Source organism: Sarcophilus harrisii, chromosome 2, assembly GCF_902635505.1.
Source record: "Sarcophilus harrisii chromosome 2, mSarHar1.11, whole genome shotgun sequence".
Lineage (NCBI taxonomy): Eukaryota > Metazoa > Chordata > Mammalia > Dasyuromorphia > Dasyuridae > Sarcophilus > Sarcophilus harrisii.
The window spans coordinates 382,809,138-382,823,261 of NC_045427.1; the positions used below are offsets into that span (position 1 = coordinate 382,809,138).

General features: G+C 40.9%; 1 protein-coding gene across 2 annotated transcripts; it reads right to left on the reverse strand.

Moving 5' to 3' along the window:
* On the reverse strand, positions 1–11,630 carry CD74 (CD74 molecule). Of its 2 annotated transcripts, none has more exons than XM_012551797.3 (9): positions 11,310–11,630; positions 4,962–5,134; positions 4,675–4,754; positions 4,276–4,329; positions 3,382–3,477; positions 2,987–3,083; positions 1,132–1,323; positions 842–891; positions 1–678 (listed from the first exon to the last, which is right to left on the reverse strand). In XM_012551797.3, the coding sequence occupies exons 1-9, from the start codon at positions 11,384–11,386 to the stop codon at positions 676–678; spliced, it is 822 nt and encodes a 273-aa protein (XP_012407251.1). In that variant the 5' UTR covers positions 11,387–11,630; the 3' UTR covers positions 1–675. The 2 variants fall into 2 exon arrangements, with proteins under 2 accessions (XP_012407251.1, XP_012407247.1); XM_012551793.3 differs by having other exon boundaries at positions 1–681.
* Positions 11,631–14,124: the final 2,494 nt, after the last annotated feature.

The following is a 14,124-nucleotide window of genomic DNA, read 5'->3' on the forward strand; positions in this document are numbered from 1 at the left end:
CCATTTCCATTTCCAACTTTTATTTTAATGTGAAACTTTGGTTTCTTTCAAGCAGATGAAATTGCAAATGAATAGATAGCTTTCTTACTTGGAGGATACTGGAGTGAGGGAGAAACAAGAGATTAAGTAAGACTTAAAAAAAAAAAAAAAAAAAAAAAGGAAAGAAATTTGCCCACACATACCCCATCCCCTTCCCGACCTTTCCTTAGTTCATGTAATTAAGAAGCTTGGTGCTACTGTGTACTACTGCAGAGAAGCAAGAGTGGGTTGTGAAATGAAGGGCCTCAGGTTGGAGAAGGGAAATGGATCTGTTAGACTTTTATATCTTCTCCACAGCCTAAAATGTAAATAGTTTGGTACCTGCTTTGGAGATAGGGATTCACTTCCCCATCATGGGTTAAGAGAGCAGGTTGTTTGTCCCAATCCTGCCTCTTAGTCATAGGCAGGTGTTTTAGTTTTGAGTATCAAGATGGGGACTGGAACTTGGGCCCCAAAAGAAAATGGAATTTGGGGTTTCTGATTGCAAGGAGCAGGGGAAGAAGACAAGGAAGGGATGGATGAGTCTATGGCTCCTAGGGTTGGGTAAACCAGAACATTCAAGCGGCAGCTATGCAGTTTGCAGGTCTGGGACTATTTGATTTTAATTAGCTCTTGCTCTTCTTGTTTCCTCTTAGATTACTGCTGAGAGAGAGAAAAAGAGGTGAATGGTTAAGGCCCCACAATTCTGGATCCATCCCATCTAGGAGAGCCCCTCCTCCCTCCATTTCCTCCTCTTCTGCATCAGTTGGGTTGGCCAGGGTTAGGGACAACCCTGCAGGAGTCTACGAATCCCCTAACCTACCTGCTTAGGAAAACCCAGTCCAGAGGAAAACATCTCTTCATCCAAGAGACCTGAAAGTAGAGCAAGAAGTTGGTTCTCAACTGAGCCAGCCCAGGACTAGACCTGACTACTCTAATGGAGGTCACGGAGCCCAGTGGCAAAGAAGATGACGAGCTAAGTCCATCGGCCAGCCCGGTGATGAGTGCTGAGAGATGGGCGGTGAGTGCGTGTGGGGGGTAAGCACAGACCACTGGACCTTGCGCAGTGGGCGAGTTGAAAGAGGGCCTCCTTCCCCCAAACGAGGTGCTTACCACTGCAAGTATGGCGACCGCGGCTCTTGCTGTGGGGGACCTCGGTGCCATTGGGGTAGACACACCAGCACAAACCAGTGCTGCCGTGGCACTGGAGGGGCTCATAGTTGCCATTTTCGTCGCACTTGGGGCAGAACATGCCCGGGTGGACGGGAGGAACACTGCTCGCCTCAAGCTGGCACTTGGTCATAACTGAAGCAATAGTTTTGGAGACACATGGTGAGCTTGGGGGCCCACTCAGGGCCCCCTCTCAGCTTCTCACCAGAGCCAGTGACCCACAAACCAAGCAGAGCCCAGATTATGACTGGCCTAGAGCCTTCTGTAAGGTCCTAGTGTTGGATGAGGAAATGGGCTGAGAATAGACCAGCAAGTACAGAAAGAGGAGGTTGAGAGATGGAATTTTAAACCTTAACTCTTCTCTGAAAATAATAGGGTGGTAGACCCCAAAGAGACCCCAAGAGTACATGCACAAAATGGTCCCTATATGTCTAAGGTAGGTTTATTACAAATCTGAATAGAGAAAATTCATGCAGTTCTCCAGAGCAGAACACATCTTCAGCCACACAGTCAGTGAGCACTGCAGAGATGGTAAGAGCCCACGTACTCGCTACAGCAAGAAGCTTCCTTGAAGGCTCATCACCAAAAAAAGGTGCGTGTGTTTTAAGATCATTCAATGACAGAGACATATTCAAGTGACTTTAAAGACCTTTGAGACTCAACTATGTCCATACCAGTGATATTCTTGATGGATAGTTGTGATATGAAAGAACTAGATTTTTTCTGCTTGGCTAAGAGTCACATGTTGGAAAAATTACCAGTTATCTTTCCAAAAGTAGAATGGATTATCTGGTGATAGTGGAGATTTTCAATAAAAGAATGGATAATCATTTGGGGGGTAATTTGTGGACGGGCTTTTTATATTGTACAAGGCTTCCAAGGTCTTCTCCAACTCTCCAATTCCTGTGATAGTCTGATTTTTTCATTTTAAAAACCTCTTACTTGCCAATGTCATGAAAGTGAAAGTGTCCCAATTTTACAGAACAGAACCCAACACAGGAAAGACCATAGAAGAACAGGCCTGCAATAGACTGCCTTCCTTTTCTTCATATCCTCGGATTACTCTATATAGGCATATTTGCCCATAGTAGGCATATGATTAATAAACACTAAGTTCAATTAAACTGACCTAATCCTAGCCATACAATAGAGTCCTAAACCCGGAATCAGAAGGCCTCCATCATTTGAATGTAGAAGGGATGGGAAATTATTCTAGAATTCAAGATGAGTCCTCTTTACTGAAGATCTTGTAAGAGAAGACTAAAAGACCTTTCTCAAAGAAGTTGTAAGAGAAATTTTTCTTCATCAGACTTCTGAGACCCTTTCCAACTCCAAAATTCTATGGCCTGAATTTGAGTGGCAAGAATGCTCATATTCCTTACTACCTTATGAAATGGTGAGCAAAGTGGTCTATAAACTGCCAAGTGCTATAAGCCAAAAGAGCTAGGAGGATTAAAGAATGTTAGAGTTGTAAACAAAGCTTCCAAGAGGAGGGATGGAATCATGAGAAAAGCTCAGTCAACTGAACAATTATCAAGTTTATAAAAATATCTAGGATTTCTCCCCATCCATTCTCCACTATGCTCTAAGGGAAATCCTGCTTGCCTCTCATTTCTCCCACTGTTTTAATACCTGAGTCTATAGGCTGGAAAGAATTCACTTGTTAAACTTGTGCATTGGGAATTCGGGATGGGGGGTGTTGAATGGAGTATATGTGCTCAGGGTGTAGGGGAAGCTCCCAGAGGCTTCTTGCTAGAATTCCCTTCAACTTCTACCCTCAACCTCCTTCCTTTAATACCTTTCTGAAGAGGCTCAGTCTTTTTTTCAACATTCTCTTCATTGGGCTTCTTGCTCATCTCAAACAGAAGCCACTGGTGCATCCAGTTCTCAAAATTCTGGGATAAAAAGAGGGAGATAGAACCACCTTTTAATTCCACTCAGAAATTCAAAAGTGCCTTACATCATGCAATCAAGGGGACAGAGAAGGGGAAAGTAGAGAGGAGGCTGGCTGGAATTGGGTTGGGGGGGAGAGGAATTTGATTAGAGAACAAGGAAATCATTTCTTTTGGGGAGGTTGAAATGAATCCTCCGTGGTCTGACTTATCCCCGTCTAAAGCCGAGTTTCTTCCCAAGTACCTTCCCTTCCCACTCCCCAGCTGTAGTTCTGAAGTTGAAAGATAAAAGACCCCTGACCTTCCAGTTCTTGGTTTCCATGTTGTTCTTGAGTTTCTTCATGTTCTCCTGAAAGCTTTTGGTCAACTCAGGGAAAGACCTTCTGGGATCAGACTGCTACAAGAAGCCAAGGAATCAGAGGGAAAATTAATAAAAGGCCAGGGGGGACAGTGGCCCTCCTCTTTTCATCACCTCACACCTAGACTGTTGTGTCTTTCGGGTTAGTCTTTCCCCACTTCAGTCCATCCTGCAAGCAGCCACCAAAATGATCTTCTAAAAGTGAAGATCTGACCATGTCACTCCCCTACTCAATAAACTCCCATGGCTCCCTATTACTTTCAAGATCAGATACAAAATCCTATTGCTTTTAAAGTCCTTTACAACTTGACCCCTTCCTACTTCTTCAGTCTTTTTGGACTTTGCTCTCCCACATGTGGCCTTCTTGGTATTCCTTAAGCATGATACACTTATCTCTTCATTCCATGAATTTTCATTAACTGTCCTCCAAGCTTGGTACTCTCTCCCTCCACATCTTCACCTCTTAGCTTTTTTCAGCTTCCTTTAAGACTCAGCTAAAATCCTATTTCCATGAAGTCTTTCAGAGTCTCTCTTAATGCTAATACTTTTCCTTTTTTTATCATCTTCCAATGTATATTTGTATTTAGTGTTTGCATTAGACTGTGAACTTCTTGAGGGCAGGAACTGTTTTTGCTTGTCTTCTCTCCTCCACTTCTCTCAGGTAGGAAGCCCTGATCCACACTGGGATAAAGTATAAACCCTTGACATTGTGTTTCTCCTAAGTGACTCCCACAAGAGGAGTGAGTGATGGAATTTGGGGGTGAGAAGGTCAATCCTCACAGGAACTAGGCTCCCAGCCTATGGCATAAGAAACAGACTGATAATGGGATTTCCTACCAGTAATAGGTACTTCACTTGGTCCTTGGTATTATTTCCAATTTTGGTCAAGTCCTGTAATAGAAAGGGGAAAGTCAATAGGAGAAACTGCCTGCAAACTGCTTTGACTCCTGGAAGTTTGCCAAAAGTTGAAAGGAGAAACAGTAGCCTCTCTCCCCTCATCACTAAAGGCAATGCAGCCCTTTAAATGTCCTTTGGGACAGTCCTCTTCCTCAGGTGCTAGATCTCCTCAGACCCTCCTCCCATCTCCTCTATAACTAGATAGTATTTGTAATCCCTCTAATCCCATCCCCCAAATCCTTGTCATCCCAGCCTCTTTACCATCAATATATTTGATCAGATCTTCCTCTAAGGGGAGGTTTTTCATGGGAGACAGTGAGAGCAATGTGACATCCTTACCATGGATGGGAGGGTCTCAGGCTCCAATTCTCTCATAAGCATGGGTGTAGCCAGTCGCAGTTTGTTCATTGGAATGGAGGCTACAAGAGAAGGAAAGACTTGAGTCCTCAGAAGGGGCTCCAAAGTAGTAGCTCAGCTCAAGAGAGATGGAGTTTGGCCATCCCAGAAAATACTCAGGCCCCAGCATCATATGAGGCCACTCTTTCCAATTCATGATTTTGCACTCATTTCCCTAAGCTATTTACTTAAGGATACAGGGAAAAAGGAAGGAAGAAAAACAGACTCACCTTTAGGGAGCTTCATCTTCAGAGACTCAAGCTGTAAATTCTGGGAAGTGACCGTAAGCTTGTCCAACCTCCCCTGCTGCTGGTACACAAAGTAGACGGTTGCAGCTTGGCCAGCAATGAGCAGGGCCACCAGCACAGAGAAACCAGTGTAAAAGGCTCCTTGGTTACAGGACCTGCAAAGTCAAGAGAGTTTGCTTAGTGAGGTGGAAGGGAGTCAGGAAAGAAGTCATGTGCAAGAGTAGAGCTGAATTTGGGGAACAAGAGAGCTGGATGCCAGCCCTGTCACCTCCAACCTTCAGTTTCATCCTCTGCAATGTGACGAGGGTAACCTCAAAGGTCTCTTCTCATTCAAACGTGATTATCTGATGTTAAAGTCCTAGGATCCAAGAGTATAAGTGGGGGTCTCTTCCTTGATTATACCATTCTCTTCTCAGTCATTCAGCCATGTGAAGAAAGGATAAATCCTGTGCAGCCAATGTGAAGAGAGGAAGGGGCAAGGCAGAGTTCAGGAATGAAAGGGGAAATTCCAGCCTTTTCAAAAGAGAAGGTAAAGATATCCAAGTTAATGAGAAAAGGGAAGAAAAAATGGACAGGGAAAAACTGGAGAAGAGCTTGTGATACTTGGAAAAGATTAGTATGGGGACAGGGAAACAGCTCTGTGAGGAACTGAAATCCTCAAAGGAAGAGGGGAGAGTAAACTCATAAATATGTAATACTGGGTAAATGGACTAGCAATCAATCAATAAATATTTATTAAACACAGGCACTGTCTTAAGTACTGGGGATGCTGAAAAGGAGGCAGGAAGTTAGTTCTTGTCCTCAAGGAGCTTACAATCTAATGAGGAAGACAACATGCAAACAAATATATACAGGATAATTAGAAGATGATTAATTAACAGAGGTAAGACACTACAATTAAGAAAGGTTGTGAAAGTTTCCTGTAGTTCACTCCCTAACATTTTTTATGTCATAGATTCTTTTGGCAGTCTGGTCAAACCTCAGAATAATATTTTTCAAATCATAAAATATAAATATATAGGATTACAAAGGAAACCAATTATAATGAAATACAGTTATCCATCTAGGTCATATGTATCTATCTATCTATCTGTCTGTTTTTAAAAATGAGTTCCCAGACCCCAGGTTAAGAATCCTTGAACCTGATACTGTTTAAGGTCTTTTATGGCTCTAACATTCTGATTGGATTCCAGAGTAGGCTGGGAGATAAGCAGCAGGAAGAGCCAACCTCAGGTGTTTTCTCTCCACAGTAGAAATCATAGGCAACCTAAGTCTGGGAAGACCATAAAACTAAAACTGTGAAAAGTGCCAAAGACTGCTGCACACATAGCCCACTCCTCCCTGAAGAAACAAGAAACTGGGCCCACCAGGGAGCTGGAAACACCTCAAATAAAACAAAATAAACTTTGCTATAGTGAATTCAGCAAGGAACTCATTTATTGGAGCAAGGACTTGGCAAATGATAGGAATTAAGATAGACAACCTTCTCTCTGTCAGCAGCACAGAATTCTAAAACCTCAGAAATAGGAGGGATTTCAGAGTCAACAAAGATTTATTTAGTGTTTACTACTCAAGAAGCATAGAAGATATGGAAAAAGGCAAAAATCAGTTCTTGCTTTTAGGGACTTCCCAGATCATTTACTCCAACCTTCCAATTAGTCTAGAGATATCTCCCCTTATTAAATGCCTTTAGACAAAGGCTGGGTGACCTCTTGGTATAGTATGGTAATTTTTGGTTTTGAAATGGCTCCAAATTATGAAGTCTTATGAGTTATTCTTAATGATTAATCATGCTGTTGCTAGTATAAAGCCAATATCACCACTTCCACAAATCGTGACTTCAGTAACCTAAATGGTTACTTCTGCTTAATCTTCTGAGCTTCTCAAGCATATCAATTCTCGGTTTTTTCAAAACTTTCATCTGCCTGGCTATAACTGATGTCATACCTATCTGATTCTCTCATTGATTAGCCACAAAAACCCTCAATTATTTTGAAGTTACTGTCTAATTTGGGAATGGGGGATGCTTCCCCCTTTGTCTATCTTAGGGGGGAAAAAGCAAAGACTCTCAGAGTTTGGAAAAACAAAGTAGATTAGATGCAGAATCTCTTCCCCATCAGCCAAGCCTACTAGTGGTCTATTGTTGACTGGTCAGCCTGGAACTCATGCAGAGGGGCCTAGGACTAAGCATGTATATGAGTATATACTGTTTGTGAATATGTATGTGTATTGTCCATCCTCCCCTAACTCCTCTTGTTTTTGGGAATAACAACTATGCTAACCTTGCTCCCCAGACTATGATGCTTAGGAGTCCATCCATTCTATTCCAAAAGTATCTGTGGGAGTCAGCTTAGATTTTTAAGCATAGTGTCCTTCACCAAGTCCTAGGAGGGTGATTAAGTATTTCTTTCTCCATTCAAACATGGCTTGGCTCAACAATGCAGTGATCCAAGGCAATTCCAATAGACATGGATGGAAAATGTCAGTCACATACAGAGAGAGAACTATGGAGACTATGGATCGAAGCATAGTATTTTCATCTTTTTGCTTGATATTTTTTTCTTTCTCATGGTTTTTTCCTCTTTTGGTTTGATTTTTCTTGCATAATAGAACAAATATGGAAATATGTTTAAAAAGATTGCATATATTTAACCTTTATCAAATTGCTTGCTGTTTTGGAAAGGAGGGAGGTAAGGAAGGGAAGGTAAAAAATTTATAAAACAAAGTTTTACAAAAGTGAAAACTATCCTTACATGTATTTAGAAAAACAAAATACTCTTTAAAAAAATACTATTAAAAATACTATCTAAAAAACTCTCAAACACCATCATTCCTATTTTTGTTACCAATAAGAATATGTGGTTTGCCTTGGGATAGTAAAGGATTTCAAAGCAGAGAACTTGGGTTGAAATCCTCACACTCGGCCAGTTAATCTCCACTTGATTAAGTCTTTTACCTTCAGCTTCTATTTAGCCATCTCCAAAATGAGGTTGGACTAGGTGGCCTCTGATGGTTTGTAAAAATGTTTGTATGTAAAAATGTATGGTTTGTAAAAATATGACTGTGATCTCTACAATCTCAATCCATATTTTTTGAGCCTTTTCACCTTTTAATTTTGGTATGAAGAGATTATGCCTTAGGCTTCTGGTCAGACCAGCCCCACCCTGGGTCTTCAGCTTGATCTCGTTTCTTGGTTATCTAGCTCCAAGTCTCCCCCTGGAGGTCACAGTAACAAAGTTGATTCTGGCAGCATTTCTGATTGGGAACTTCTCAGAAAACCTTTTTACTTGGTAATCCATGACATCATAAATCAAATCTTGTTCTGATTTGTTCCTGACTAATTTCTGGGCACCTATCCAGACCAAAGGAGGTTGGAGAGCTTCCAAATGTTCATTTAGAAAGGGGATTTGAAGAGGGAGAAAAAAGGTCTTGTAATGGGGGAAGGGAAGAAACCAAACTGGAAAAAACTTAATCACTGTTCATTCAGTGAATTTTGGGTGAGGCTGAGAGAATGAATAGGTTCCCATGAGTACCTTTAAATGGGGGGAAAGTGCCTTATTTCTTTGCCTAGTTAAGTTCCATCAACAAGCTTGTCACCATTCTCTCTTCTCTCCCTCAGCCCTAATTGAACTATTGATTAGTTTATTTCAGACAAGATGAGGTAATGTGGTTTAGTAGTGGGAAGTATACAGTTTGGCATCTGATGGCTTAGATTGAACTCTTCCAACCACTTACTTGCTATGGAACTCTGAATAAATCACGTAACTTCTCTGGGACTCATTTTCCTTATCTATAAAATGAGGGTGTTAGAGATGATTATTGTTATAGATAGATATAGATAAACATATAGATGTTTTCCAGCTGGAAAGCTATGGGCTTGTGATGTAAACCACTATCCTACCACACAAAGCCCCCTAAATTCTGACTTCCACTTGCATTTCCCAAAAATCCTTTACAAGCCTCTTCCATTTTAGTCAAGCTATTTTCCTCACTAGAAGCTGAGCAAAATGGAAACCATTCTCCAATTGCCTAGCAAAACCTTTTTAAAACTTATTATTATTAATTTTTTTTGCAAAATATATATTGGTGAAAGTATGCAAAGTCACTCAACTACCTCACTTGACCTATCCACTTGCTTAGATTCTGAACATAATCTCTGGAGAGACAGATTTTTCTAGTTTGACTTCAAATTTCTTCCTTTTTCTACTCCTCTTCCCCAATCTTGGTCCCTAGCTTGTCTTCCAAACCATCTTACTCTCTCCTCCACCTCCACTTCATCTTCCAAAAAAGGAAACAGACTACAGAATGAACCAATAAAAATTAGGTTGGTTAGTGACATCACGAGTTGCTAGGTAGAACTATTTCTGAAAGGCTCCTGATTTCACAGATGATTGATTTCATAAGAAACAGAGCAAACCCGCATTTTAATTTTAATCTTTTTTTCTAAAAAGAATGTACAGTCTCTTCTCTGGACATGAATTTATAACACGAATAGATCATGTTATAATTAATATACAGATGATATAAATTCAATTAGATCTTATAAATCTGAGTGTTTAACTAGTTCCGAGCCTAGATTAGACAGTTAGCAGACCTAAGTGAACCAGTCCTTTCCCTCTCTGGGTCCCAGTTTTCCTTCTGAAAAATTAAAGTATGATATCCAAGGACCCTCATGTCTCTAGTTCCATCATTTTTTTTTTTTTTAGTAGTAAGATGCAGGCAGGTTTTTTTCTAAATTTTGTGTAACCTATTCCCTCCTTTAAACAAACATTTGATTTTTTAAAAAATCTCTACAATTCTGTTTTTCGGATTTTCTTATTTACAGGATATAAACAAATGTATAAGCACCTTATTTGTCCCATATCCTATTAAAAAGGCTTTAAGAGTTGGTAAATTAAAGATTGTGAACATGGTCTGAGGCTGGACGCAGGGGAAAATGTTCATATATTGAGTCTAGAATGGACTTGAGGTGTCACCTTGGTAACCGTGACACTCTAGCAATCTTTCTGAATCCAGACTTAAAATCATGGGGGACTTTCACAGGTCGTGACTTCAACAGCCTATCTGGTTACTCCATGGATAACAGCCTTCTGAGCTTCCCAAGCGCAGCAACCCTTTTGGCTTCCTCAAAATTCCCATCTGCCTGGCTACAGATGACATCATACCCTTCTAACTCTCTGATTGACTAGCCACAGGAACACTTTATTTGGGGGGTTACTGTCTAAAAGCTCTAGTTTGCAGGAAAGGAGGAGGGTAGGGATTCTGTCCCCCGGCCTACGTCCTGAAAAAGACAACACTACTTTTGTGGGGTTGGAAAAATGAAAGAAATCAGATACAATGACCTAAAGATTACTGTCAGAATTAAAGGAACGATGCCCCATGGGAAAGGTTTGCATGAGGATACCAAAGCAACAGAAAGCAGGGGAGAGGGGAAAGAGAAAACTGCATTACTATTAGAGGTAGAGATTTTTTTTTTGGGGGGGGAGGGGATAGGACATTCCTCCCTTGGGAAGTCACAATGAGGAACTATGAGAAGCATCCTAGAAGAAAGTCCCCAAATAAATACCAGGTCCCTAGGGTTTGGGCCTAGAAAATTCTGAGGGGGTGAGGGTTGGGGGTAAGGAGTGGGGAATCCCCTGAGATTCAGAATGTTGTTAGCAGGTAGAAGCAGTAATGGTAAACAGAAAAGTCAAAGCTTTCCCTTCTAGAAACCAGTAAAGTAAGCATAATATTCATTTGTCTGCCTCATGGAATGGTTGTGGGGGGAAAAAAAGTACTTTATAAACCTTAAATTGCTATTAGAAATGCGTGCTATGGGCTCGGAAATGATGCATTTCTAACAAAGGAAGCAGTGGAAGGGCCACAGTGTGAGCCCTGGCGCTGCTACTCACCTGTAGCATGAAAGGATCAAACTAGTCAAATGCCTAGGCTCTTTTCAGTTCTAAATCTTTGAAGCGTATTACCCACCATCCTAAACTGCTTCTGAAACAAGGAAATAGGATATTCATGAAAAAGGAAGGAGAGGAGAAAATCTTAAGAGAAAATCATCTGTTTTGAGTCCCAGTTGAGAATACCTCATCTTTTGAGCTGGTTCTGATTCACATCAACTCCACTGATTAGGAGAAAATTCATTCTCTTTCTGTGTGTCTCTCTCTGTCTCTGTCTTTCTGTCTCTGTCTCTCTCGTCTATCTGTTTGTCTGTCTATCTAAATGGCTGGCTAGACAAACATAGACATTGCATGTTAGACTAGATTTGCTCAACCTCTTCCTATTCTGAGATTCTATAAAGAAGGATGATTATTTTTTTTTTCCTTTTTAAAATTACTATACCGGTGTTGTCCTCCTGCGCTTCCTCCCAGCATGGGCTGCTGCTCATGATTGGAGATGAGGTCTCGCTGGTCCTCCATGGTAGGTGCAGCTGGTTTGCTCCTCAGTCTTCAGCTGCTGCTGGTCTGACTTCCTCTGCTGTCCTGGGTTCTCTAACCCTGATATTCCCAGGTCAGTTCTTCAAATAGATGCTGAAGAGAAATTTGATTTGTTCAGAGAAAAGGCCAACCCACCCATTTAGTAGAAGTGAAAGTCTAAGTTGGAAATACCCAACTCAGCTCTTGCCACCCCTCTCCCACTTCAGTGGACAAGGAAGAAGGGGAGTTCTTGATTCAGGTAGGGAGTCCTCTGATCCCATTGGCTGAGCCGGCAGCATCACTTGCTTCTAGGCAGATCTTTATGAAGAGAGAGCTCTTTGGACCATTAGAAAAAATAGAGATAAAGAAAAACCAAGATAATTCCTGCTTCCAGAGATAGTGCTAACTGATGGAAAGGTAATTTCTTTGACTCCCCCACTTTGAGATTGGCAGCTAATATGTGACCGTGAATCCCTTGTCTTCATAACTCAGTTTCTTCCCTTATAAATGAAGGATTTGGCCCAGAGCATCTCTAAGGTTTCTTCCATCTCTGACATTTAGCACCTAAGTAACATGCTCAATAAATATTTTACTGATTGACCAAGACTCTGTCAGTTTTTTCCAGTTCTGACATTTTGTTCTAAGATTCTGATACCCATCCTTTAAGGTCCCTTCTATCTCTGTCATTCAGTGCTACATGGTCCCTTCCAGATCTGCCATTCTAAAAATTCATAGAATTTCAAGATGGAGTGAGCTTGCAGATAATATAACTCCTTATTTTACAAAGGAAGAAACAGACCTAGAGAGGGTAAGGAAATTGACTGGGCTCAAGCAGATAAGATGATGTCTCTAGAAGCTGAAAGGGAACTTAGAAGTCATCTGGCCCAACAACAGATGAAGATTTTAAGGTCTAAATAATTCCAATGACTGACACAGGGTCACCCCAAAAGTAAATAGGATTTGAATCCAGATTGTGTAACTTGAAATCTACTCCTTGCTACTGTGCCATGTTAACTCCTGTGTCTCCGCTAGGGAAACTGCCCCATTCTAAAAACTCCTCTGAAAAGGAGGACTATATTATAGAAACCTAATGCCACTAAAGTGTATCTGATCCATGGGTCTTCAAGTTTTAGGATCACTAGAGGATATAAGTGGATTGGATAATTCTACACAAAAGGGTCATAAAACAACCAGGATGCCAGAACATGCCACAGGAGCTTTTAATGTCTGGGACCTCTGCTTCCCTATTCTCCCAACAGAGAAGCCTCTGTTGACTCACAGGAAGAGGTTCTTTACAAGGCAAGGGAGGGCAATGGGAAGATGAGGGGATCTGGGATTTTGTCAATCCCTCATCACTCATATCTGACTAGATCTGAGATGTAGACAGCACCAGGTTGTAAGGAGCTTCTGAAGAACCAGAACAGGTTCTTTCCACCTCTCCAACATCCTGCTGCTTTTAAGAAACTAATTTAATTTCTTCTGATTCCTTTGGTTCTGGAAGATCAATGAGGTTTAGGAGCCTAAATTAATTCATAGGTAACTCCTAACTGGATAGGCAGTTTTTGCCCCCATATTTTCCTTCAGCTTCTTGTCTAACTGTATATCCAAGAGGCAATATAATCTCTTTGTGGATACAAATTCTTCCTTTTTTTTTTTTTTTTTTTTTTTTTTACTTTGGGGCACCAGTGCTTTGTTTTAGCAGAAGCTAAATAAATGTTTGCACATTTGAATGAAAGAACTATATTTGGGTACCCTGTAGAAGCCAGTTGTATTTGCATATAGTCCTTAACCCCAAAGTTTGGTTCCCGTCCCATGTTCTATTTGGTTTCTTCAACCTTACAACTTCAGAGTGTTATACATTACTATGTGTGTAGGGAGGAAAGGAGGATCTTTCTCTAAGCCTATCCCCTACCTTTCCAAGTCTTAGGATGGAGCATGAACTTGGTTTACCATTTTTAAAACCCTATGGAGAAACCACCAGCCTCCATTTTGTAGGTGAGAAAGCATGACTTTCCCAAAGTTTCAACAAAACTAGGCTGGGAAAGGGGAACAAAGTCTCTGACCACTCTCCGAGATTAGACAATCCTTAAGGATTTTTTTGCATTTGCTTGGGGGAGGGGAAGTGGTTCATAGTTAAGTAACAAACTGCCATCTGGACTATCGATCTGACTTGTGTTTATAGTAATGGAGATGGGATTTCCTGAACCACTCACACTCTTTCCACTCCCCTTGTAACTAATGGCAGGCATTTAGGAGCCAGTAGCCAAGGTTAAGGAATCAATGTGGAGGTTAGGCAGCCCATCTGGAGTTTTTTCTTCCTAAGTGCAGCATTTTAAAAGAAACATTGACAAACTGGAATCTGTTCAGAGTGGGGTAGCTAGAAAAACTGGATTCCAATGAGAAATGATTACAAGTAAACTCCTTTTCCTTCCTTTATGTGGCTTTTTTTTTTTTAAGGTATATATTAGCTTTATCAAAATAATAGCCAAAACCTAATTCTGTGTGCTTCTGGTTCCCCTTTTAATCTTTCTTTGTATTTTGGACTGGTGGTAGTCACCATATTTTTTGTCAAGCAGTTCTCTTCATATGCAGATGGTTCTGATTCTACTTATTTCACTCTATTCCTTTCTATACAACTTCCCTAATTTCTCTGGATTTTTTGTACTTGCCATTTCTTATGGTAAAATAATATTTATGGAATTTGTATACTATAGTTTGTTCAGCTCTTCTCCAATTATTGG